The following is a 26,701-nucleotide window of genomic DNA, read 5'->3' on the forward strand; positions in this document are numbered from 1 at the left end:
TCTGGTAACAAATTCCAGAGTTTAATTGTGCGTTGAGTAAAAAAGAACTTTCTCCGATTAGTTTTAAATGTGCCCCATGCTAACTTCATGGAGTGCCCCCTAGTCCATCTATTATCCGAAAGAGTAAATAACCGATTCACATCTACCCGTTCTAGACCTCTCATGATTTTAAACACCTCTATCATATCCCCCTCAGTCGTCTCTTCTCCAAGCTGAAAAGTCCTAACCTCTTTAGTCTTTCCTCGTAGGGAAGTTGTTCCATTCCCCTTATCATTTTGGTTGCCCTTCTCTGTACCTTCTCCATCGCAATTATATCTTTTTTGAGATGCGGCGGCCAGAATTGTACACAGTATTCAAGGTGCGGTCTCACCATGGAGCGATACAGAGGCATTATGACATTTTCCATTTTATTCACCATTCCCTTTCTAATAATTCCCAACATTCTGTTTGCTTTTTTGACTGCCGCAGCACACTGAACCGACGATTTCAATGTGTTATCCACTATGACACCTAGATCTCTTTCTTGGGTTGTAGCACCTAATATGGAACCCAACATTGTGTAATTATAGCATGGGTTATTTTTCCCTATATGCATCACCTTGCACTTATCCACATTAAATTTCATCTGCCATTTGGATGCCCAATTTTCCAGTCTCACAAGGTCTTCCTGCAATTTATCAGTAGTTAAATCACAATCACAATCTGCTTGTGATTTAACTACTCTGAACTCAGATAGGAGGCGTCAATAGGAAATGCTCAGTGTGCCCTTAAGATGCGCTCAGACAGTGTGCGCTTAGTATGTTCTCTGACAGTGTGCACTCAGTATGCACTCCTACAATATGCGCTCAGATAGTATGCGCTTGGATGGTGTGCATTCAGTATGTGCTCATATAATGGGCACTCAGTAAACGTGCTCTGATGGTGTGCATTCAGGAAGCGCTCAGATAGTGGGCACACAGCATGCGATTAAATAGTATGCGCTCAAAGCAGTATGCGTTCGCACCATACCCCCTGCCACAGTCTTATGCACACAAGCACATGTGCACGTCCGCGTTCCCTTCAGTGCACAGCCGTGCGGCACATACACACCAGCAAGCAGGAAATAATGCCGCTGTGGCCCTCCACGTGGCTGAAGAAAACAAACCTTTCTAGCGGGACCTAGCCAACGGCTGCTCAACCCACCTAGCCCGTGCCGCCTACTCTAACCTAAACTCCAAGAAAAGTGAGAGGGAAAGGGGGAAAGGGACACTGAACAGCCAGTGTCAAGGGAAGGAGACTGGTAAGAAAGGAAGGGAAAAACCTCCCTAAATTTTTCCTCTTCCCTTTTTTTTTTGCATACCTACAGCTTTGGGGGGGGGGGGGGCGGTTAGGCATAAGCCATCAACGAGCCTCCCTCTGGCTCCATCTGCTTTTTTTTTTTTTTTTTTTTTTAAGTCCAAGCCTGAGGCACGCTCCTGGACTGAAAACATTCAACTGAGGGAGGGACCCACTGGTGTCACCTCAGGAGCTCGAGCAGTGTTCGAAAAGTCTTCTATCTTCTTCTTTTCTTTCATTAATTTTTACCATAGGCAATCCCCAGAAGGGAAATGCTAATCCACCATCTGCTGGAGACGGAGAATACTGGCAGGTTGATGTTGGGGCTATATGTCTGTGATGTCAGCTTTTACTCAGTCTCCATCTACTGATAGAGATGCATAACCCACTGGTGTGGATTAGCCTTCTTGAGTGCAGAGGAATCAGCACTGAAACAACATCTCAGCATGGTTTGTACTGCAGGAGCTTCCAACATTCTTCTGACTCTAGTTATCACCTTGTTGAACTTGTGTGCTACTGTACCTTGAGATCCTCTCTGACTCTCTCCCCTCAGGTTAACTGAGTGGCAGGGGACTGTGCCATGGCTCCAAACTGCTTTACTTTCTCAATGCTGGCACTGCATGTTGAAAACTCGCGGGCTGGCGACAGCACCTCCCAATGCTGGATGTGGAATGGTCAGAAGCCACAGCACAAGCTTGTTCCGCTCCGCTCCACTCCACTCCACTCCTCTCTGCTTCGCCCGTCGGGTCCTCCTTATTTTCCACTGGCTGGGCCCTGGAGATGGCACATTTGTATCCACCCTCCCCAATTTTGGTACTCGGCACCATAAAAGAGAAAAAGAGGAAATAGATTCAGACAGCAACCAAGGACATTGAATTGCACAGTCTAGGAAAACAAATAACCAAGAAGCTTTTATGCTGTTGATGCAACTCCATCATTGCTCTCTGCTTCAACAGCAGGGGAAAAAAAGGAAAAGGGGAATTAGATTCAAATAGCAACCAACAAGGACATTGAATTGCACAGTCTGGGAAATCAAATAAGCATGGGAGTAACTTGCTGATATGGTGGTTAATACCCTTAACTAAGAAGCCTTTATGCTGTTGATGCAACTCCAACATTGCTCTCTGCTTCAATGGCAAGAGGTAACGGGAATTGGACTCAGACAGCAACAAACATGGGCCCTGACTTTGTCAGTCTGATAATTATAAAAGTGGCTTGTATGGCCAGTAGTTACTACCATAAGCTTGCTGGGCAGACTGGATGGACTATTTGGTCCTTTTTTGCCGTCATTTCTATGTTTCTATTTTTTTTTTATTTTAATCATTATGTATATTACTTTGACATCAAGTAAAATTGTCATGCCAATAAAGTTATCTGAATCTGACAGGAGGAGGGGGGAGCAGCATGGCTCTTCCTTTCTTCACCTAAGATCTGGGCCTTGGGATTTTGCTGCCTGCCGACTCTTTCACAGCTGAAGAGCAAAGAAACAGGCCGATTAAAAAAAATAACAAAAACCCCGCGGGAGAGCCGGTGCTCCGTGTTGAGCGCCCGCATTCCCGACACGCGCCCAGGCACCTCGCCTGGGCTCAGGATTCTGTATTTAAATTAGGGCGGGCGCTAATAAGGAGGGGCTAGGGACACTAGCGGGTCCCTACTAGCGCCTCCTTATTAGCGGAAGCGGCGGCTAGCTGCGGGTCCAACAACTGACGCTTAATTTTGCTGGCGTGGATTTTCGAACCCGCTGATCGGCGGGCAGATTTTTTTTATTTTTAAAGAAGTTTGTTTTGGTTTGTTTTCTTTTTTTTTTTTTTAATTTTGGGGGGCCTCCGACTTAATATCGCTATGATATTAAGTCGAAGGGTGTACAGAAAAGCAGTTTTTTTTCTGCTTTTCTGTACACGTAACCGGTGCCATCTACGGTTAACGCCTGCCTTTGGCCGCACATTTTTCTGTGTTTCGGGTGACTAATAGGCTTATCAACATTCATGTTCCGTTTTGTATCGGCCTGAAAGGCAAGTCAAAACATGTTTTTAGAATTTGCATCAGTAGCCAGATAAAAACTGCCTAGTTGATAATTCTACCCCCTTATCAGTAAAAAGGCATGACACGTCCGTAAAAATAATTTCAGGGCTGATAAAAATCATCCTTGCCGGGCCAGTGTCTCCGGGCTGCGGTATTCACCAGCCAGGTACTGTCTTCATGCAGAAAGGGGCTGGATCTCGGCACAGTACAGTGCACAAACTGGGACGGGGAAAACGCGGGTCCGTCAAAGCCTCAACACGTCTGCGCTACGCGCGTGCACGTTTTCGCCTGCGCTTGGATGCCCTCCAGCGGCGGTAGACCCGGTCAGCTTCCCGCCCGGCAGAGGGCGCTGCAGTGGGAAGAGCCGCAGCCTTTCGGGCGACGCGTGTCCCAGCATTCCACACCTACGCTGACGCCGCTGAGTGCCACGTAACAAGTGTGGCGTCGCGAGGGAAAGCGGGACCGGCAGGGAGCGTCGCGTTCTGCAGTGCACTGCAGCCATGGGAGCCTCGCAGAGCGTGGAGATCCCCGGTGGGGGCACGGAGGGATATCATGTTCTCAGAGTACGTAGGACCGCGCTTTTTTTGGTTCCTCTCGGCTCCCCCGCTAGGGAAACGCCGGGCTCAGGGCCGGCTCTAGGCCAGGCGCAAGCAGGGTGGGGGACCGGAGTCGTTGACTGCGCGCTGGCTTTGCTTACTAATGGGCCAGAGGGGTTTGTTTGGTGCACCCTGTGCTAAGAATGCACCTCGCTCTCAAGCCCCCGGAGATGTTGGTTACGAGTGAGGTGCATTCCTGGCAGGGTGTGAGCAAGGCAGAACCCTTGGCACTGTGGAGGCATTCGGCTACTGCGGCGGTTCTAAGCAAAAGCCAAGTGTTAACAGCATCAGCACCTCACCCCAGCATGTGCAGATGGATTTTAGCTGGTTATGTATATATTTGTCTTTGTGACAGACACAAAAAGGGGCAGAATTAACACAAGTTTGAAAGTGAGGGCAATCGTCAAGGCTTCGGTCACGGGCTGCTGTCTACTCGAGCATCTTTCATGAACACCCAGTGTTAAATTATCTTAAAATAATCTTTCTAAAGTAAGGGTACTAATATTCACTTCATGTTTGGGCTAAAAAGAGGCTGGGTGTATTGGCTGCAAACTCTTAAAAGGTTTCCTTTGCAAATTATAAATATTAATGGAGAAACATGTCTCTTCTCCCCCCCCCCCCCCCCCCAAAGACAATGAATGGAATATTTTATTTAGAAACATTTGCTAGTTGCCTTATTCAGGCTAGTCTCAAAGCAGATTACAGTCACATTTAATTCTAATTACAGTTGCCTTATAGTTTACAATTGATGCAGGGACAATATGAAAAAGTGGGATATAAATAGATATGATTGGAGGTAAGGAGTAGCAGAAGATAAAGTAAAATCCTGGGTCTACTAGATGGGTTAGAGAGCCAGGATAGTGACAGGTAAAAATAGAGATCCGTTGTAAAGAATAGGTACCAGGTGCAGTGTGGGGAGGGGGGGGGGGGAAATATTTTAAATAGATGTGGTATTGTATTCGAACCCTGGAAGGGTGGGCAAGAAATATTTTAAATAACTAGATTCAGGAGAGACCAACCAGTGGTGCTATAATATTTATTATAACTCTGGTATTTAACAAAACACAAAATTAGAACCTACAGAAAGCGAGCTCCACACAAACATTTTTCTATGCCTTGGTACCTAAGTGAACACTTATTATCTCCCACCCAAGCCAGTCTGTTCCCCACTTTGGCCAGAAGAGAAGGAAGCAGGATGCTGGTGTCCAGTTAGTAGTTGGTTGCTGTTAGTGCTGCTGCTGTGCACTCTGCTTTACTGTGTATTGCTTTCATACATTGTTATAGTCCTTTGTTTCACAGGCTGTGCTGTGTCCCAGCTTGAAGTCATCCTCTCTATCTTTCCAATTAGCAGTAGAAATTCTTTTATCCATGCCTGGCTGAGCTCTTTCAGCAGCTAGTTATCTCCTTCAGGAAACAGGGGAAAGAGGTCTTTTGCAGGCATATGTGGAGGACCATCTATCTTGCTTGAGAATACACTGTTCTTGATTTAGTTATATACAGGTCTATCCTGTAAAGTGCGGCCGCGTTTACCCTGCTCCTAAGCCACGTTTTACTCACTTTCCGGCCGCGTTATCCCTTCCTGCGATCCCGAATCCACTTTAACCTACTCCTACCGCGTCCTAAAATCCCCGGCCAACCCCTTCCGCACGCGGCATGGATATTGCATGCAAACGAGCGAATTAGCTATTCCCTAGCATCCTGTAACCCGCGCCCTGACTATCGCTATCTTTCCCTGCCGTTTTGTCGCGCGTTTAACCTGCTAACTTACCGCCTACCCTGACCCTGCGGTAGAGGCAGGGGTAAGGGTAGGTGGCAAGCTTTCCCCCAGCCCCCGCTCACCTGCCCCGGCCGCGATCATGGGTGCCGGTCTCCGGGGCAGCCCCAGTCCTCTCCCTCCTCCCGAAGCAAAAAAAGCGAAAAAACCAAAAGCAAAAAGTAAGTCGCTTCTCCGCTGTCACTTCTCCCCTCCTCCCGGAGCAGGGCACGAAAAGCAGCCTTGCTCCGGGAGGAGGGGAGAACTGACAGCGGCGAAGCACAAAACAAAAAGCGAAAAAAAGCAAAAAGTAAGTAGCTTCACGGCGAAGCAACTTACTTTTGCATCCCCGATCGGACTTCTCCTGCCTAAACTTACTTTTTTTGCAGCCGTCCGGTCCATCTGAAGAAGGTATCTTCCCCTCCCCGAGGAAGATGGATGCCAGCACGGGGGAAAGCGGCCCCTGTGCATTCAATTGGCTGCTGAAGACATGACGTCACGACGTTTGGCGTCACTGCATGTGACGTCACGTCTTGAGCAGCCAATTGAATGCACAGGGGCCGCTTTCCCCCGTGCTGGCATCCATCTTCCCCCGGGAGGCAGGGGAGCCACGATACCTTCTTCAGATGGCCGGATGGCTGCAAAAAAAGTAAGTCCGATCGGGGATGCAAAAGTAAGTTGCTTCGCCGCTTCTCCCCTCCTCCTGGAGCAGGGCACGAAAAGCAGCCTTGCTCCGGGAGGAGGGAAGAAGCGAAGCGACTTACTTTTTGGTTTTGGTTTTTCGCTTTTTTTTTTTTTTGCTTCGCTGCTATCAGGTTCTCCCCTCCTCCCGGAGTAAGGCTGCTTTTCGCGCCCTGCTTCGGGAGGAGGGGAGGGGGGATTGGCAGTCCCGACTTCCTGATATCTGTCATTTCAAATGACATTTGAAATGACAGATACCAGCGTGGCGTGAAGCGTTAGGCCTGCGCACCCAGGATACTGTATAGGCGCTCTATCCAGTAAAATGGGTTGCGCGGGCCTAAGGCTTCACGGGCCCTTCTTAGACGCGGTTTACATTTACATAAAATTAGTGTTCAGGATCGAGCGGTAGGTGTGCTGCACTGTGCATGCGGCAACCGCGGGTGCCGCAGGCACTAACGCAGCTCTTCCTACCGCTCGGTACTGGATAGACCTGATAGCTTGTTAGCATGTTGAGAAAGTATCTTATTGCAGGTGGTGGTTAAATCTCCATGTTCCATGCCAAATGTCCTTAAAGTTGCTGGGCTTAATGTCTTTCTTCTATGGTAAGGTATGACTGTGCTCATGAGTTCATCCAGAAGTTTTCTGCATACTGGCTCAAAGCAGGGAATAGGCTGACAATCCTTAACCTAACTAAACCTCACTGACTAGAATTCATGCCAAATACTCATGTCTACTGCAGCTCTGTGCTAACCCTAACAGAGTGAACAGGCCCAAGTAATCAAGATAAGAAATAGTTTCTGTTGTGGTCTTTATTAAAGTCTTTGGCATGGGATCTAGGAGGACAGACCATCTAGCCAAGCCTTGACATTCTTCCTCAAGGGAAGGTAAGATGTCTTAAGGCATAGGGGGCGGTAATATCCTGTTCATATTTGGGGGTTAAAGCAGCTGAATGCCCAAATTCTAGTACAAGCTAATCTGTCAGAAGCCAGAGGATAAGATAGGAGGGTCATTTGGGAAGAGACTTTTTGTGCATTTTTTAGGGTAATTTAATTATGAATGTATATGAAAGAGATGCAAATGGACTGAGTCACTTGCCTGGCTGCTGTCCATCCTATGCGACCTTGGAGCACTTTTGCACATTACTTAAAAGCTGCTATGCTCGTTTCAAACACCTCGAAATGTGCTGTGAATGAGTGGGTCACGTGATTGTGATGTCATCGGAGCGAGGTGGCGACTGATTAAAAAGGTGCACGTAAGGGCCCACCAAAGGGCCTGCCACTTGGTGAGCCCCTTAATGGGCGCCAGGGCCCCTGGACTCTGGAGTATGTAAACAAATGTGATTTGCTAACAGTGAGTCATGTTTTATTGGCATTTTTTCATGTTATTGTTTCATGCACAGTATGATTTCTGTGGTGCAGGGGAGGGGTTGCTACTCTGGTTTGAACAAGAAAGCTAGGATTCCTTCAGCTAGGGTGCTTACATATCCCACCCCTCCCTTAAAAGCTTCCCAGGTTTCTTGCCATTTTAATGTTGGATACATTAATGCAAGATCGACTTGTAATAAGGTGAGCCTATCATAGATTGTTTGTTTTCCATGCACTTAGACATTTTATGTGTAGTGGAAACTTGGCACCATGAATATGATACTGTGTTGATGAATAGTTCCTGTCCGGAGGGATATGGGTATATTGAACAATCTAGAGGAAGTAGGAAAGGGGGAGGGATTGTGATATTTTTCAAAGCATCCCATGAGGTCAGAAGATTAACCTTAGAATATCATTCACCAATTGAAGCTGTATTGATGAAAATTTATGGTTGATTTATTTGCACAGTCTATTTTCCCCCTGGTCATGAGACATTATTTCGTCTTTTAAATGACTTTGTGAGTAGCCTTGCATGAGGTTTAAAAACTTTATTGGTGATTTCAGTTTACATTTTGAAGACAGTAATTATTTTGGATAACAGGATTTCCGATTGTAATGAATATTATCGATGAGGCAATTGAGTACTGGGCCAACTCACAGGGCAGGGCATACCCTTGATTTGTTACTGTGTAGACTGTGATCATCACCTCCTGAAGGATATTCTCAAGAGGGATGTACCATAGTCTGATCATTCATTGATTGTGTTTACTTTGCTGTTGGAAGTAAATGGGGATAATAGGGAACTCTTAAGGGAAAAGAGATATATATGACCAAATTTAGATAGTGGTCAGTTTAAAGAATGCTGCTTAGGAAAGGTAAATGTTGCCAGTTAAGACAATTTGTCTCTTACTGAAATGGTAGAGAAATGGCAATCTTCACTTTTGCAAACATATGATCAAGTTGCTCCTTTATATGAGGTTAATGTTCAAGAAAAGAGAAAATATGCAGTCTGGTATAGACATAGTGTCGCTGAGGTGAAGAGAACCACCAGAAAATTTGAGAAGCAATGGAGAAAAAGAAAAGATGAGGTATATTTACATGCATGTGAGAAGGCAATGAAAACCTATCATGAATGTTCTAAGGCAAAGAGAGATTACTATGTGTCTAAATTAGAGCAATCAATTAATAAGCTCCTGGATTTGTTTAAGATTGTTAAACAATCGACTAGGAAGCCCCTCATGGGTGAAACTGACCTCCCGGATTGTGATTTATTAGCTGACTTTTTCATTTGTTAAAATTCAGAATCTTCAGCATCAGATCGGTCCTCTTTCAACAGACCTTTCTTGTATAGGTCAAAATTCCCTTCAAGATCAATGGTTAGAATTTGACATGGCCTCATTAAAGGACGTGGAGACCAAAGTTTCAGGTTTGAAATCGACCTTTTCAATACTGGACTCCTGTCCTTTCCATATTAAAAATTTGAGGGATGTAACATTTGGTTAAAAAAAATTTAATAGGTCCTTAACTGATGGTAACTTCCCAGAAATTTGGAAACAGGTCATAGTAAGGCCTATTAAGAAGGATGATGATCTGCCATCCCATGAGTTAGCAAACTATTGCCCTATTTTGAATTTGCCCACTGTAGCAAAAATTCTGGAAACATTTGTTTTGGATCAGCTAGAAGATTATATGTGTGACAGACAGCTACTGGATGTGCATCAGTTTGGTTTTCATAAGAACCATTCAACAGAGATTAGTAACGTAATGGATACTTTATTGGGCTGCCTGGATCAAGGTTGCTCGGGCATCTTGGTCCAGTTAGATCTGTCTGCAGCCTTTGACACTCTTCATATTTTGTTGAGAACCATGTATTCTTTTTTTATTTATATTTTATTAATTTTTACACATGACAAACTCATAATACTGATCTATTTTCATACAAAACAAAATAGTTAATTCACTTTTAACAAGCACAAAAGCAAATATCTGAAGTATTTCATGAAATAAAAATATTTAACATTTTCCCATAGATATCCTATTTCCCATGCAATAAGCAGTAATCTATCTTCAATTATGAGCTTAATCAGGTAATAAATGTCTAATAAAAGGAAAGTATAGCTTCAGTACTATTTTTAATGGCAAACTTGTTTAACCAACATTACTCACAAGTAACGTTTTAGATTCCAAAAAGAATTTTAAATCCTTTGGCTCAAAGTAAACATATCTAATGTTAAACTTAACTAAACATTTGCAGGGGTACCGAACTACCATTTGAGTGCCTACTTGATCTGCTAATGGTTTCATCTCCAAAAACTGTTTCCTTCTAGATTGTGTCACTTTTGCTATATCTTGAAAAATCCAGATTTGATCGTTATAAAATTTTTCAGTTCTATTTCGAAGAAATAGTCTAAGGACAGTGTCCCTATCTGAGGAAAATATAAACTTTACCAAAACAGTTCCCTTCTTTTCTACTATATCATCTGTAGTTGTCTCAAATATATTAGATATATTCAAAGGAGATGCTTGTTCCTCAATCAAAATAGTTGAATTAATATAATATATCTTAGCTAAGGGAGGGGAAGCTTCTTTAGGTATTTTTAGCACTTCATTTAGATATTTTTTTAAATTGATCTTGTAGTGATATAAACCTAACCAAAGGGAAATTAATCACTCTTAGGTTTAAATATTTAGACTCATTTTCTAGTCTCTCTAAATTTTTTGCTTGTATCATCCCTCCTTGTACTAAATTCACTTGAACGTTTTGCACTTGGGATAGTTTCTGCTCAAATTCAGCTAATTGTTCATTATGCCTTTCAACAGATTTCTCAGTATTTAGTACCCTCTCATTCATCTGCATTATAACATTTGTTAATTTAACTATTCTTGAGAAAACTATATCTATCACTGTCCAGATAGATTCCAGTGTGATTACTGGAGGTTTTTCCAGCTTCATGTGAGTTATGTTGATCTATTCTATCTTCTCAGTATCCAACACTGCAGAGTGTTTACTGAAGGGACCTTCCACTTCTCCCTTCAAAGGTAGTTCTTTTCTAATTCTGCTTTCCCATTCTTTTCTCCAGTTTCCAAAGGTAGAATACTTAAATTTCCAGAAAGTCCAGTAGATTTATCAGTGGTTTGTTTTTTTTATAAGAATCACTTTCTTGTAAGGAAACCTGTGGAAGGCAAGGTATGGGGTTGCCGGTGCTCCCGGGCTTAATGACAATGGTGAAGCAGGTAAGTCCAGCCTTGGCTCATCTGCTGGGCCTACAGTGCTTCCCACGGGAGATTTCTCATTAGCTGGGCTGAAAAAAGTCTCTATTTTCTCCTGGTCTGGGCTTGCCAAGGGAGAGGACGCTGCCACCTCCCTTAACCTGCCCTTCCTTTTGGTATGAGGCATTATAAATGCCTTGAAATAAGTCTTTATTCAATTACCGAGAAATTTCAGCTATTTTCATATATCTATTTCAGATGGTTTGCTGCAGTGGAGGATTAAGAGAAAAAGAGAAACTATAAAGTAAATATTTTACTTACTTGAGGTGAAGGAGTTTAAAGGGAGAGATTACTGGGCAAAGCCGCGCGCCCAGGCTATGCTCGCGCTGACTGCGCGCCGAAGGCAGGTCGATTTTAAAAGACCCCTTTGGTAATGTCAAAACCGGAAGTAATCAGTCCTTCGGGGAAAGGTTCTCCCTACCCTCCGAAGCAGGTTAAAGAAATTCAATTTTGGCACCTCGCCACCTTTCCGGGCTGCTCCCAACTCCTTCTCCGAGAATCATGTATTCTAATGGGTGGGTGTACTGTTTTAAATTGCTTCCGGTCATATTTGACCGACAGTGTGCAAAGAGTTCAGGTTGGACCGAGACATTCTGATTAGCATAAAATTAAGTTAGGTGTGCCAGAGGGTTCGGCACTGTCATCGGTGCTTTTTAATCTATATTTGGCTCCCATATGGGCCATATTTCAGTCATTGAATGTCAAATATTTATATACCCTCATGACATTCAATTCTTCTTGCCATATAGTCCTAGTGGTGAAATACCCAAAGCTAGACTACAAGAAATTGTCAATCAGTTGCAAGTATGGCTGACTAATCACCATTTATTTTATTTATTTAAACTTGTTTATATGCTGCTTTTTCAATAATATCATTTAAAACTGTTTACATTTTTAAAACATTTGTAATATGACTAGGTAACATAGTGATAAAACATATTTCCTAGCGTGTAGCCAGATGGACTCAGGACCAATGGGTATTGTGCTCTTCTGCTAGCAGATGGGAGATGGAGTCAGATTTCAAAGCTGACATCACTCTAGACATACCCCTGCAGTAACCTCAGCTCTTCAGTATCTCTCAGTCTCCTAGCAGATGCGGACACTATCTCACACATTAGAATAGTGTTAAGAATTACAGCAAAGAAAAAAACAAAATTTAGCTTAAGGAAGATCGAGCCCCGCTCTCCTGCGGTGATACCTAAGGGTCCCTCCCCCAGTCGAGAATTCCTGAGGTTGATCTCCGATATCCCTCAGAGGTGTGCCTTGGTCTGGTAGCCGGTTCCTGACGTGGACTTAGCCCCCCAGTGTGGCTGAAAGGCAGCGGATGCAGAAACGAGCGCGGCGGTGAAGGTAATTCCCTTTCCACCCGCAGCTGGAGACCATCCGGCACACGATCGGTAAGCACCGAGACCAGGTAAGAAAAAAATATTTAAATTCAGGTCTCCGGTCTCCATTGCTCGGATTGCCATACCGAATCCGTCCCGGCGAGGTTAGAAAGGGGCACTGATCGGGTTGAGCAGCCTTGGTTAGGCTAGGTCCCAATCCGGTGCAAGGGTCCACACACGTGGAGACCCTCGGGGGGGGGGGGGGGGGGCGGCGGGCGCCATCTTATGCGTGGGGGTCGTCTGCGCTATCTTCCCTTCTCGCCAGAGGGGCAGGCCAGGCGGCTGATGCGCCTAACTTGCGCGCATCCAATACAGACGCGCAAAACTGAGCGCACAACTACATGCACAGCCGCGTTTACAACTGCACGCGTGCAAACACATAGAAACAATGGCACCAGTGCCCAAGAAGGCCAGAAGTCACTCTCTTTGCACAGCCTGCCACATAAGAGCCGCGCAGCCTGAATTGGAGTCCTGCCTGTGTCAACATTGCGAAGAAGCCCAGGAGGAACTAAAGCCTGGTCCCTTGCTGTCGGGAGATGGTTACGGAACTACTGAAGATAGCTCCCTGGACCTTTGCATCTCTGAGATGGCTTCCCCACCTCTGGGGCCCCTACTCTTGATTCCCCCTGGGATTAACATGGACCCAGGGACCTTCTCCTGGTTGGAATTTTTCCAAGGGCTGCAAGCCTTCATTCAGGCGCAGTCAGCCCCAGCTGCGCCCCAGGCTTAACCCCTGCCGGAAGCACAAGATCCTCCTTGCCCTGCTCGGATGACTTGAGACATGCCTCGCCTAACCAAGAACTTCCCTAATAGGGACCCAGACACCTCAGATGATGAGTGACTCCCTGGAAGGAGGAGAAATCCCTTCAGGAATGGAACCATACCGAACCATGCTTTGCTTCTTCCACAAGGACGAGTTACCAGTCCTTGTTTCCTAGACTCTGAAGACCCTGGGTATTCCTGGCACGGACCCTATGGCGGAACCAAAGAAGAACCCCCATCTTGGTGTCCCTTCGTAAGGCCTAATGCTACTTCCCAATGATGGAAGCCATCCAGGAACTGATTGACCTTGAATGGGATGCCCCGGAGGCCAGCTTCAAAGGGGGTTGGGTCTTGGAAGCCCTATTCCCTCTAGAACCAGCGACCAAGGAACGCCTGCATGTCCCGAAAGTGCCTGTGCCATCTCAAAGCGAACGATTCCCGTTGAGGGAGGGGCTGCATTGAAGGACACTCAAGACAGATGATTGGAATCCATCCTTAAGCAGGCCTTTTATGCAACAGCAATGACCTTGCAGATTGCTTCCTGCTGCGCACTGGTGGCACGTTCCTGCTTGCTCCTCTCGAGAGAGGCAAATAACTCCGGAACTATACCAGTGAGACGGAACCTGCAGCAGCCTTCCTCACAGAGGCAAGCTCAGACCTGGTATGCACCTCAGCCAGGGGCATTGCCTCAGTAGTGGCAGCCAGAAGACAACTATGGCTACAGAATTGGTCTACGGACGCACATCTAAAGCAAATCTCACAAGAATGCCTTTTAAAGGATCTCTCTTGTTCGGAAGTGAATTGGAGAAGTTAGCCAGCAAATGGGGCAAATCCCCTGTGCCTCGGCTACTGGAAGATAGGAGTAAAGGATATCAGCATCCCTCCCCCAGAAGAACCAAGGGCAGAGGATCGCAGCGCTTTAGACCCTACAGGAACGCGCAGTTCCAGGCACCTTGACCCTCCGGAAGGTCCCAGCCCTTTCAGAACAGACAGACCAAGAGGGGAGCAAGCCCGGGGACAGGCTCCAGCTGTGCTGCACAAGGAGAATGGGCCGACCCATCCACAGGAAGACTTGCCCTCTTCTATCAAAGATGGGTCAAGATAACGTTGGACAAATGGGTTCTAAACATCATTCAAGAAGGTTACTCTCTGGAGTTCCGCAGCATCCCTTGAGACAAATTTATGATGTCACTCTGCCACTCCCATTCCAAGTGACTGGCAGTAGAAACCATTCTAACAAGAGTACTCAGTCTGAAGGCAATAACTCCGGTTCCCACGCCCCAACAAAATATGGGGTGCTATTCCATCCATTTTATCATTCCCAAGAAGGAGGGATCTTTCTGGCCCATCTTGGACCTCAAGAACGTCAACTGTCATCTGCAGGTTCTACACTTCTGCATGGAAACGTTCGCTCCGTAACAATGGCAGTACAACCGGGAGAGTTTCTAACCTCCCTGGACCTTTCTGAAGCCTACCTTCACATCCCAGTCCATCAGGATCACCAGCACGTCCTGTGCTTTGCGATAATGGGGTCACCATTACCAGTTCCGAGCACTACCCTTCAGCCTAGCAACCATCCCTCAGAACCTTCACCAAAATCATGGTGGTCGTGGCGGCAACACTGAGGAAGGAAGGGATCTTGGTACACCCTTACCTGGACGATTAGCTGATCAGTGCAAAGTCTTCGGAAGATAGCCGGCAGGTGACCAGCAGAGTCAAGAGCCTGCTGCAGGAACTCGGTTGGGTTGTGAACACAGACAAGAGAAGTCTGCAGCCCTCTCAATCGCTAGAGTACCTGGGGGCCCATTTCGACACCAAACAGAACAGTCTTCCTCCCTCCCCTGAGGAGAAGGAAACTAATGGAACAATTACGACGATTGGTGACCAATGCATGCCCCAAGGTATGGGACTATCTTTAAGTCCTCGGCCTCATGGCATCAACCCTGGAAGTCTTCCCTTGGGCAAGGACCCATATGCGACCGCTCCAGCGCTCCTTACTGTCACCATGGAACCCTCTTGTCCCAGGACTACTCAATTCACCTCCAACTACCAGCAGAGGTACGTTCTCAGCTCCAGTGGTGGCTACAGGAAGACCACCTAAGCAGAGGAGTAAGCCTATCCCCACCGAACTGGATCTTGCTCACCACGATGCGAGCCTGCGAGGGTGAGGAGCCCACTGTCAGGAACTGACAGCCCAGGGACAATGGAACAAGGAAGAGGCGGAATGGAACATAAACTGCCTGGAAGCTCGAGCAGTCAGACTAGAGTGCCTGCAATTCAACCACAGATTCCGAGGCAAAGCAATTCAAATAATGTCTGACAGCACAACAATGGTTGCTTACATCAACCGCCAGGGAGGAACCAAGAGCCAACAGGTGTCTCTGGAGATAGACCCTCACATGGCATGGGCGGAGATAAACCTACAAGGGATCTCTGCCTCCCACATCGCAGGAAAAGACCGTCTCAGCAGAGAGAGCCTAGACCCGGGGGAATGAACGCTGTCGACCACAGCATTCCAATTGATAGTAAATCGCTGGGGCCTCCCAGCCATGGACCTACTGGCCACCCATCTGTGCCCAAGTCTCCAGGTTCTTCAGCTGCAGATGAGCGCCGCAATCACAGGGAATCGACACTCGTCCAGACTTGGCCAGCAGAAGACTTACTGTTCGCCTTCCCCCCCATGGCCACTACTGGGTAGGATCATCCACAAGAGAGAACATCACAGGGGGACTAGTTCTACTAGTGGCCCCGGATTGGCCAAGATGACCATGGTACGCAAACATGCAAAGACTCCTTGCGGGGAACCCTCTGTGCCTACCTCCACACAGGGACCTTCTCCGGCAGGGCCCGATTCTCCACGAAGATCCGTCTCGATTCTCTCTTATGGTCTGGCCCTTGAGATGACTCACCTGAAGAAGCGCAGTTACTCAAAGGCTGTAATTGACGCCCTACTCCGAGCGCGCAAGTTCTCCACATCCCTGTCATACATACGGATCTGGAGAGTATTTGAAGCCTGGTGTGAGGACCATGGGATTCTCCCATGGACAGCCAAGATTCCCATGATTCTGGAGTTCCTACAGGACGGTATGAAGGGGTTGTCACTCAACTCCCTCAAGGTCCAAGTAGCTGCACTGACCTGCTTCAGAGCAGAAGTGGACGGTATCTGGCTATCAACCCATCTGGACTTGTCTCACTTCCTGAAAGGGGTTAAACAACTCCGAGCACTCCTAAAGTGGCTAGTGCCTCTGGAATCTCAATCTAGTATTAGACTTCCTAGTTGGGGCTTCCTTCAGACCAACATGCAGTTTGTCACTATGCCTCTTAACATTGAAGACTGCATTCCTGGTTGCAATATGTTCAGCTCGTCGCATCTCCGAACTACAGTCGGGAACCGTTCCTCAGGCTCACACCTGGAACCAAACTGCACACTGTCCCCTCCTTACTTCTGAAAGTGGTTTCCGAGTTTTACTTGAATCAAACTATCTCGCTACAAGCTCCAGATGAACATAAGGCCTTCTTCGCCACCTGAATGTCGGCAGACTCCTGGTGCGATACCTGGAAAGATCGGAACCGGGTCGCAAAATGGATCGCTTATTCGTTCTTCACAGCGGGAAGAAACAAGGAGAAGCGGGCTTGTGGGTGACCATAGCCCGCTGGATCAAAGAAGTAATCAAGGCAGCCTACATAGAGGCAGGAAAGCCCTTACCTCTACAGGTTAAGGCTCCTTCTTCAAGAGCCCAGGGCAGTCTTCTGGGCAGAAACCAAGCTGCTGTGGGTGGCGACATGGTCCTCCATACACACCTTCTCCAGGTTCTACAGCCTGGATGTTCAGGCCCGGGAAGACGCAGCCTTCGCTAGGGCAGTATTAAGTGGGTCATGGGCAGCCTCCCGCCCTGTCTGGGAGTAGCTTTTGTACATCCCATTGGTCCTGAGTCCATCTGGCTACACGCTAGGAAATGGAGAAATTACTTACCTGATAATTTCGTTTTCCTTAGTGTAGATAGATGGACTCAGCATCCTGCCCACGGCTGCCCCGGAAAAGGAGAACCTCGGATAACAAACCTCGAGACTAAGTAAATAAGGGTAAGCCGCTGCCTGCCCCTAGTTCAAGACACCCACAGTTAGTCCGGTGTCTGTGTTAATTGGTTGAGTGTATTGGCAGTCTCTAGTTTGGAAATTAGTTGAACCAGTTCAAGGTTTATTCAAATTTAATCAAGTTATTTAAGCAAAGATATATCCACAATGGCTTTTCGAAGAGAATACTGAAGAACTGAGGTTACTGCAGGGATATATCTAGAGTGACGTCTGCTTTGAAATCAGATGCCATCTGCTAACAGAAGAGCACAATACTCATTGGTCCTGAGTACATCTGTCTACACTAAGGAAAACGAAATTATCAGGGAAGTAATTTTTCCAATATAGGTAAATAGTAAACTAGTAGTGAACAAAAAGCAATACAAAGTAGCCTGCTATGAGTCTATCGGTGTCTTAATGAAAATTAAAAGAATGAGGTTAGGAATGGTTTATAGAGTGTAGATTAAATGCTTCTGAGAAAAGGTAAGTGGGTTTTTTTTTTGTTTTTTGAAATCTTTTGAACTTGTGATTAGACGTAGGGAAACTGGTGAGGTGTTCCATAATAAGGAGCCTGCCACTGAAAAAGCTCTTTTTCTTGTAAAGTCCATTCGAGCTATTTGAATAGAAGGTACATCATAAGAAACTGTTATCTAAAGATCTTAAATGTCTAGCAGGTTTATAAATTCGGAGGATAGTACAAAGCCAGATCGAGGATGGGTTGTGAATGAGTGAGTGAATAACGGTTAGAATTTTATATTGAATCCTATATTTAATCTGGAGCCAGTGTAGAGAAAACAGGACTGGAGAAATGTGATTTCTTAAAGAAGAACCGGTTAAAACTCAGGCTGCTGAATTTTGGATTAGCTGAAGAGGTTGAATTGTGGTATCAGGGAGTCCTAGGTACAGAGCATTACAGTAGTCAGTACCGGAAAAGATCAAAGATTGGAGAACTGTACAAAAGTGTTGTAAAAAGAGAAATGGACGTAAATGTTTAAGCATATGGAATATGAATAAAACAAAGATTTTGTGGTTAAGAAAGAATTCTGAGTCTAAGAGTCGGGGGAAATTTGGTTGTCTAAAACATCCTCTTGTTTCAATACAGTCAGAGAGAGAGTTTGGGAATCTTCTTAGACTTCCATTTATCTATGAAACAGATCTATCATGTCAAGAAAACTGCTTTGACCCTTAAAAACTTTGTGCAAACCTTGGTGCTCGGCCATCTGGATTACTGTAGTACATTGGGCTTCCAGATAGATTATTGCATGTGATGCAGTTAGCACAGAATGCGGCTGCCCGGTTCATAACTGGGACTTCTAGAAGAGAGCGCATAACCCCAGTTCTTAGATTTTGCATTGGCTCCCAGACAAATGGAGGGGTAGGTTTAGATTGGTGACCATTGTTTTTAAACTTTTGAAAACGTTCTCCCCCCCCCCGTGCATTGAAAGATTATATTGTGTTCTATACCCCAGGCCATGCTCTGAGATCTAAGGGTGCCCAATTACAAGTTTATTCCTTCAGTTAAAAAAAAATGTTAATGGGTTCAAACTAGAGGGCGTGTTTTCTCCTCAGTAGCCCCAAATGAGTGGAATAAATTGCCAGTTAAACTTTAAAATCCTGCTGCTGTCTCAGGTGGTGGTTTTTTTTTTTTTGTTTTTTTTTTTAGAAAGGCATTAAAGGCAGTGCTCTTTTGAGGAAGCTTTTGGATGAAGCAGTATGACCAATTTAAAGTACTTTAAACAGTCTCTATAGATATATATATATATATATATATATATATATATATCAACCCAGCAAAAAAAGGTAACCAACCTTGGTTCACCAGCGAACTCAAACGGATAAAACAAGATCTACGCCACAAAGAAAACAGATGGCGCAAAGCCCCTTCACCGTCTACTCTATCATCATACAAAGGAACTTTACATTTTTACAGATCATCCATCCTAAAATCAAAAAAACAATACTACGCTAATAAAATCCATGACTTACAATATGATGCAAAGGCTTTATTTTCATATGTATCACAAATCACAAAGCCAATTCCTCCATCAATACCAGATGATCATGCTCAATCCAAGGCAAATGAGCTAGCCCTGTTCTTTCAGCAGAAAATTTCAAACACTATAGCACTTCTTCCAACTAAGACCAATCCTCCTGATTCAAGCACTTCCAACCACATACTCAAGGATACTAAATTCGACAACTTTGAATTAACTTCCACTAAAGAAATCGAAACCATTTTAAAAAGGCAGAAACCATCCAGCCACCCAACAGATAACATACCCTCCAAATTATTGCTACTCATCCCAGACACAATCTCAAAACCTCTGACTAACATCATAAATTGCTGCCTAACTCAAGGTCTGTACTCAGCCTAAAAAATGCTTCCCTTAAACCCCTCTTGAAAAAACACAATTTAGACCCTAGCATTCTTGCTAATTTCCGTCCAATCTCTAATCTTCCATTCCTAGCCAAAATTACAGAAAAAGTAGTCAATACCCAGCTATCAGATTACTTAGAAGAACACAATATTCTTTCCCCTTCCCAATATGGTTTCCGCAAATCACACAATACAGAAACCCTGTTCATCTCACTAACAGACCATATTATTATGGGAATGGACAAAGGACACTCATTTCTTCTAATCCTTCTAGACATTTCAGCAGCCTTCGACACGGTCAACCACACCATCCTCCTGGACCGTTTATCTGATATTGGCATAACCGGCTCAGTCTACAGCTGGTTCAAGTCCTTCCTTGATAACAGAAGCTTCAGGGTCAGGATCAACAACAAAGAATCGCCATCGACAAATTCTTCTCTTGGCGTACCTCAAGGATCCTCCCTTTCTCCCACCCTTTTCAATATTTACCTCCTCCCCCTTTGTCATCTGTTAACAAGTCTCAATCTCATCTATGCTGACGATGTTCAGATTCTGCTTCCCATTACAGAATTCATCACTAAAGCTCTCTCACTTTGGAAAACTTGCCTTCAATCTATAAACAATCTCCTCAATAATCTAAATTTGGTCCTCAACTCCGCTAAGACTGAATTACTATTTATCTCTTCCAACCCAGACATCCATCCTCCACAAACCCATCACAGTCTCCAATTCACCCATACTCAAGTAAGAGATCTGGGAGTAATTCTAGACAACCGCCTTAATCTAAAGACTATGATCAATTCGACTACCAAAGATTGTTTCCACAGACTACAGGTGTTGAGAAGACTCAAACCTCTCCTATATCTCCACGACTTTAGAACTGTTCTGCAATCCCTAATATTTTCAAAAATAGATTATTGCAGCGCTCTTCTTACTGGCCTACCCAGCTCAACCACCAAACCTCTTCAAATGATACAGAATGCTGCTGCCAGAATTTTAACCAGTACCAACCGAAGAGATCATATTACACCCACTCTCCGAAACCTTCACTGGTTACCAGTCTACCACAGAGTCCTTCACAAATCTCTCACCCTGATACACAAGTCCATCCATAACTATTTTCATCTTGACCTTGAATTTCCCCTCAAACTCCATACATCCAACAGACCGATTAGAGAAATCCACAAAGGAGAGTTACAATCCCCTCCAACCAAAACCATTCGCCTAGTTTTGACCATGGTCCGAGCCTTTTCTCTAGCAGGTCCAAACATTTGGAATAGCCTTCCTGCAGAACTCAGGTTGGAACCATGCCTACTAACTTAAAAAAAAAAACTTAAGACTTGGCTGTTCCGACTAGCCTTCTCGGATCCTTCAGACACACAATAATCTACCATCCTACTCACGAGCCATGGAACCATGCCTCTTTGTGAGATGCCTCTTATCCAATACCTCCGCAATTAAACTATCTTGCTCGAACTGAGCTCATTATGACTTTTGATTTTTAAGTTACGGCCCTGCTCGGGCCTTTTTTACTCTATTTACTTCCAAGCTGTAAAGCCTCCAAGTTTATAGTCCTTGTTCAATGTAACTTTCTTGCTCTCTTTCTGATTATAACTTATTGTTCCGTTTTTTGTTACAAATTTCTATCCCTCGTTCGATGTAAACCGATCTGATATGGTATTCAACCATGAAGCTCGGTATAGAAAAATGTGAAATAAATAAATAAATAAATAATATGTATGTTTTGTTTTTAAGTTCTGTATGTGTACCTTTTGTATTATGTTGATTTTATGATTGTTTTATTGTGATCCACGCCAAACTGATTTTTGGAGGTGGTGGAATATAAGCATTTTTAAATAAATAAATAAAATAAGAATCCAAAATTAAAGCCTTGACAACTGGTGGCTAGTTTCAGTTTGTACTAATTCCACCTTTTTTATGTTTGTTACCATATGTTGAGTATGTGCATAAGTATTTTTCCTTTGCAAGAGCGTTTGAGAGTTTTGTGGTATGCCAGACCTTGTAACAACGATTTGGAAGTTAGGCCTTGAAGTTGTGTCCTGCATTTAACATGATAGACTGCTTTATTCCTGCCTTGGAGTTCAGTGCTGGGGATAGTAGGTAGTATTGCTATTAATGATTTATGGGTCCTGTGTATAAAAAGTTTATTTCCATGCTGTGTATGTGGTGGAAAATACATTCTAGAACTGATCCTGTGTATGTGTGTAAAATATTTCTGAAGCTGTGCTGTTCTGTTGTCATGTATCTTGCTTGGCCCAGGAACTAGCAGCCAGGCACATTTCACATAAAATGAGATCCCTACTGTAATTGCATTTTTTAATTTTAAATTATATGGGACAGGATTTTTGTTTTACTAATGATAATCTGGATACTTTTACCCCTTTCTCTTGTTCTTAAAGATCCTGCCCCAGGATGTGTTAATTTTCTCAATAATGAGCTTGGTGCAGGCTTTGATTGTAAATAGTACTTGGTTTCCTCTTAACATAAGTTTTATGCATGTTTTCTGGTAAAAATGAGTTGGATTTCTATTTACACTTCATATATGTGACCACTAAGAAACTGCATATTACATGAGCAGGAGTAACTCTGGGAGAGGGCAGTTTAGTTTTATAAACTGTTGAAGAGAATGTCATGTGATGTGTATATATTTGGTAATGATACAGTAATGCCTTTGACCATTTGTAATAAAGGGAAGATTTCTGTGTAAAAATTGCACACATGAGTTTTTCTTCAATATCCCTTTGCTACTTTGGTGGCTCATGGTTTACAGACTGAGTCCTCACTATATTATGAACCTTTGTTCACACAGAAAGCAGATGTCCGGTGAAGCATCTGATTGTATTGACCATAGTATAATTAGTACTACAACATAACTTATAAATATTTTGTATCTTACGACAGTGCAGTTTGTACAGTAACATTCATAGTGATGATGTTGATGCATAACATGTTTTCAGTAACCATGATTTTACTTCTGAAACTGATGTCCTTTTTTTTTTTTCTTTCACCCAACTCCCCCACCCCAGGCAGCATGCTTGCTTATCTGTGGAAACTCGCCTCCAGGGTGCACCTTAGGTGCCATTTCTTGGCCAACAGAGATTGGCTGCCACTAGTATGGCAACAATCCCTCAGCTTTTTGAAAGACTGTGTGCACAAACATTTTCCCTTTTGTGCAACTTTTCATAAGCCAAATTCAAGTTAGTGCACTAAGAGCTAGTGTACTACAAATATTGAGATTTTTTTTGTGTGCACACACGCACAGCTTAGAGGGAACAGTGGTGATACCTGTCCTTCCTTCTTTCCCAGGCCTGAGCACTCCTTAGTTATGATTTATGTTCAAGTCCAGTTGGCGTTGATGGATCTGGGATGAACCCATATCATGCAGAGCAGGAGGTGCGGTGGTGGCCCAGTGGAGGTTGGAAGGTGAGGTTAGATGGAAAAGGAAACCAGGTTTTGTTGTGGGGAGAATTACTAAGCAAGGAACTGATGGAAAAAAAGACAGTACAGAAGTGAATGGTGGAAGGAAAGAGAACAGTAAAAAAAAAAAAAAAATTAAAAATGAGAAGAAAAAAACCCTAAAGCCAAAGGCTCATCTTCCTCCCCCCCCCCCCCCCCCCAAACAAATGGAGCAAACAAAAAGAAAAGCAAGAAAAGGCAAAATTTTAAAAAAAAGCTGAAGAAAAACAAAATACATTGTAAGGCAAATATCCTATTTTCACTTGACTCTTAAATATTTTTGCTGGCACCTGAGATTTCTAAATATTTTTCTTCCCCTGGACATGATTATCAGTACTTCAGTCTAACAATGTAGACTTTAATCATTTATTTTATTTATTTATTTAAGGATTTATATACCGGAGGTTCCTGTATAATATACATATCACCCCGGTTTACAATGAACAGTAACTATCGCTTCAAGTTAGCGGTTTACAATGAACATAGTTAATCCAAGAAACAGAATAAAATATATTTATTTATTTATTTAATTTTATATACCGGCAACCGTTTGCACATCGTGCCGGTTTACAGATAACTTACAAACAAAGATATGTAGGCAGAGCCTTTACAAGGAACAGTGTTTAAAACATAGCTCAGAAACAGAGCAAAACTAGCAAACTTGTGGAAAGAGGGGTAGGGGTGGTCGAGACAGGGGAGGGGGCGGGGGGGGAGGGTGGGTGGGTGAAAAACAGGTACAAAAAGGAGTAATATGTACAGGTACAAAAGGAGTAATATGTACAGGGGTCGAGAGATTATTGACGTATACATAGGTTATATTATTGACATCTATATACATTGGCAAATTGACATAGGTTATATTCTTGAAATATACATAGGTTATATACAAAACTGTATAGGCATGTAGAAAATAAGAGATTCAGGTGAGAAAATGGGAATGGTAGAGCTATGTGTCATATATTATGTGCTAGAAGTTAGGAGTGGGGTTTGTAAGTCATTAGAGGGTGTGGGGGTAGGTCCAGAGGAGGGGGTGTTAGTACGGGGAGGTGGTAGGGTTAAGGTGTTAGTAGGTAAAGTTAAGGTGTTAGTAGGTAAAGAAGACGATTGGGGGTAAGCTTGGAGGAAGAGCCAGGTTTTGAGTTTCTTTTTGAAGGTGGGTGTGGAGGTTTCAATGCGTAGGTCAAGAGGCATAGAGTTCCAGAGGGGAGGGCCTGCGAGGGAGAGGGCTCTGTTCGTGGTGGAGATGAGTCTGGAGGATTTTGTGGAGGGAGGGATAAGGGTTCCACGGAGGGAGGAGCGGGTGGGTCTTGTGGAGGTACGAAGGGTGAAGGGTGGGTTTAGCCAGTTGTAGTGTTCATTAATTATACTTTTGTGGATGAGGGTGAGGGTTTTGTATAGAATTCGTGAGTGGATAGGAAGCCAGTGGAGGTTGCAGAGGGTGGGAGTGATATGGTCTTTCTTTTTGGCATTGGTGAAGATGCGTGCGGTAGCGTTTTGAAGGAGTTGTAGAGGTTTGATGTAGGTCGCAGGGAGTCCCAGTAGGAGTGCGTTACAGTAATCAATTTTTGAGAAGATTATAGATTGGAGTACTGTACGAAAGTCCGAGAAGTAGAGGAGGGGTTTGAGTTTTTTGAGGGTTTGTAATTTAAAGTAGCAGCTGCTAAGGATGGATTTGATAAATGGTTTGAAGGTAAGTTGGTTGTCAAGTATGACACCTAGATTTCTTGTATCAGAGAGAAAGTTAGAGGGTTGGAGGGTGGAGGGGGAGGGTGTGGAGGCATGTCTAGAGGAGATGAGGAGGAGTTCAGTTTTTTGCGGGTTGAGTGCTAGGTGCATGTCTGTGAGGAGTTGGTTTATGGAGGCGAGAATAGTGTTCCATTTTGGAGAGCAGTGGAAGCAGAATTAGTAAAAGGAATGAGGATCTGCACATCATCTGCGTAGATGAAGTGTGTAATCCCAAGGTTGGAGAGGAGGTAAGTAAGGGGGAGCATGTAGATGTTAAACAATGTGGAAGAGAGGGAGGATCCTTGGGGGACGCCACAGTTGAGATTAATAGGGGGGGAGGTGAAGTTGTCGGTGAGGACTGTGTAGGTACGGTTTTGGAGGAAGGATTTTACCCAGGAGAGAGCAGTACCTGATATTCCTATACCAATGAGTATGTTGATGAGGATGTTGTGATCTACAGTGTCAAAGGCAGCGGAGATATCAAGCATAGCAAGGAGATAGGAGTTGCCAGCGTCCATTCCTTTGATGATGGTGTCGGTAAGGGAGAGGAGTAGGGATTCAGTGCTGAGGAGCTTACGGAAGCCATATTGTGATGGTGGGAGTATATTGGATTGTTCGAGGTAGTCGGAGAGACGGGAGTTTACTAGTTTTTCAATGATTTTGGAGAGGAAGGGGAGGTTGGAGATGGGACGGAGGTTGGAAAGGTTGGAGGGGTCAAGGGAGGGTTTTTTTAAGATGGGTTTGACCACGGCTTGTTTCAGGGAGGTAGGTACTAGGCCGTGTTCCAGGGAGCAGTTAACGATTTTGGAGAGTGAGGTGGCTATGGTTTTGGGGATAGAGAGGAGTAGTTTAGTGGGGATAGTTTCTGAGGGGTGGGAGGAGGGTCTCATTTTTTTTAAGATGTTTTCTATTTCAAGAGATGAGGAGGGTTCAAAAGAGGAGAGGATGGTGGGTGTAAGAGGGGGGGGAGGGGTAATGTAGCTGGTGAGGGGGGAGTTTTTGGTGTTGGGGGTAAATTTAGCAGTAATGTGGAAATTTTGTCCTTAAAGAACATGGCAATTTCATTGCACCGGGTTTGTGTGGAGGGGACTTGGGTTGCGGACACGTTGGGTTTGGTGAGATTTGAAACTAGAGTGAATAAAGCTTTAGGGTTGAATTGGAGGTGGTGAATTTTCTTGGCATAGTATTCTTTTTTTGTTGTTTGAATGGCGTTTCTATAAGCATGCATGAGTTGGTAATAGATAGTTTTTGTGGCGGTAGTGGGAAAGTTGCGCCAGTGTCTTTCTGCTGCTCTAAGCTGGATTTTTTGGGTTTTGAGTGTCTGGGTGTACCAGGGTTTTTTGGATGATTTGGTTTGTGTGATTGTTTTGTAGATGATTGGGCAAAGATTGTTGGCGATTTTCTGTGTAGTTTCTGTCCAGGAGGATATAGCCCGGTCTGCTGTCTCCAGGTCAAGGTGATTTGGGATGTTGGAGCAGGCGGAAGTAAGGGTATCAATAGAGCAGGTTTTACGATATTGGAAAGATTTAGGCTGGGAGGGAGAGGAGGTCGGTGAGGTTTGTAGAGAGAGGGTAGTGTTAATGATGGAGTGGTAAAATATATATATATATATAACAATGCTAACAATTAATAAATAACAATTAATAAATGAAAATAAATGCAATAACAATTAATAAATAAACAACAATAAATATCAATGAAAAATGGCAATAAAAAATGACAAATAAAATACAATAGCGGTTGGTAAAATAACATGAGGGTTAATGAGAAAATAACATGGTTAAATAACAAGGTTATGTGAAATATGCTGGGGTGATCGGAAAATATGTGACTGATTTTCTTCCTGCTCTTGGTTCTATGGGAATGCTTGTTTGAATAACCAAGTCTTAAGTTTCTTTTTG

The 26,701-nt window shown here is 44.2% G+C and overlaps 1 protein-coding gene across 4 annotated transcripts in view; it reads left to right on the plus strand.

The window, feature by feature from the left end:
• GORASP2 (golgi reassembly stacking protein 2) overlaps positions 1-26,701 on the plus strand; it is a 103,273-nt gene that overhangs the window by 26,123 nt on the left and 50,449 nt on the right. Inside the window, exon 1 of one of the 4 annotated variants that reach the window (XM_029605748.1) lies at positions 3,641-3,899. The exons of 1 other annotated variant lie outside the window; for it this stretch is intronic. In XM_029605748.1, the coding sequence (XP_029461608.1) occupies positions 3,837-3,899 (63 nt within the window). In that variant the 5' untranslated portion in view covers positions 3,641-3,836. Of the gene's footprint in view, positions 1-3,640; positions 3,900-26,701 lie in introns of those variants that run through there. 2 more of the 4 variants (XM_029605749.1, XM_029605747.1) reach the window with 2 other exon arrangements.

Source organism: Rhinatrema bivittatum, chromosome 6 (genome assembly GCF_901001135.1).
Source record: "Rhinatrema bivittatum chromosome 6, aRhiBiv1.1, whole genome shotgun sequence".
Classification (NCBI taxonomy): Eukaryota; Metazoa; Chordata; class Amphibia; order Gymnophiona; family Rhinatrematidae; genus Rhinatrema; species Rhinatrema bivittatum.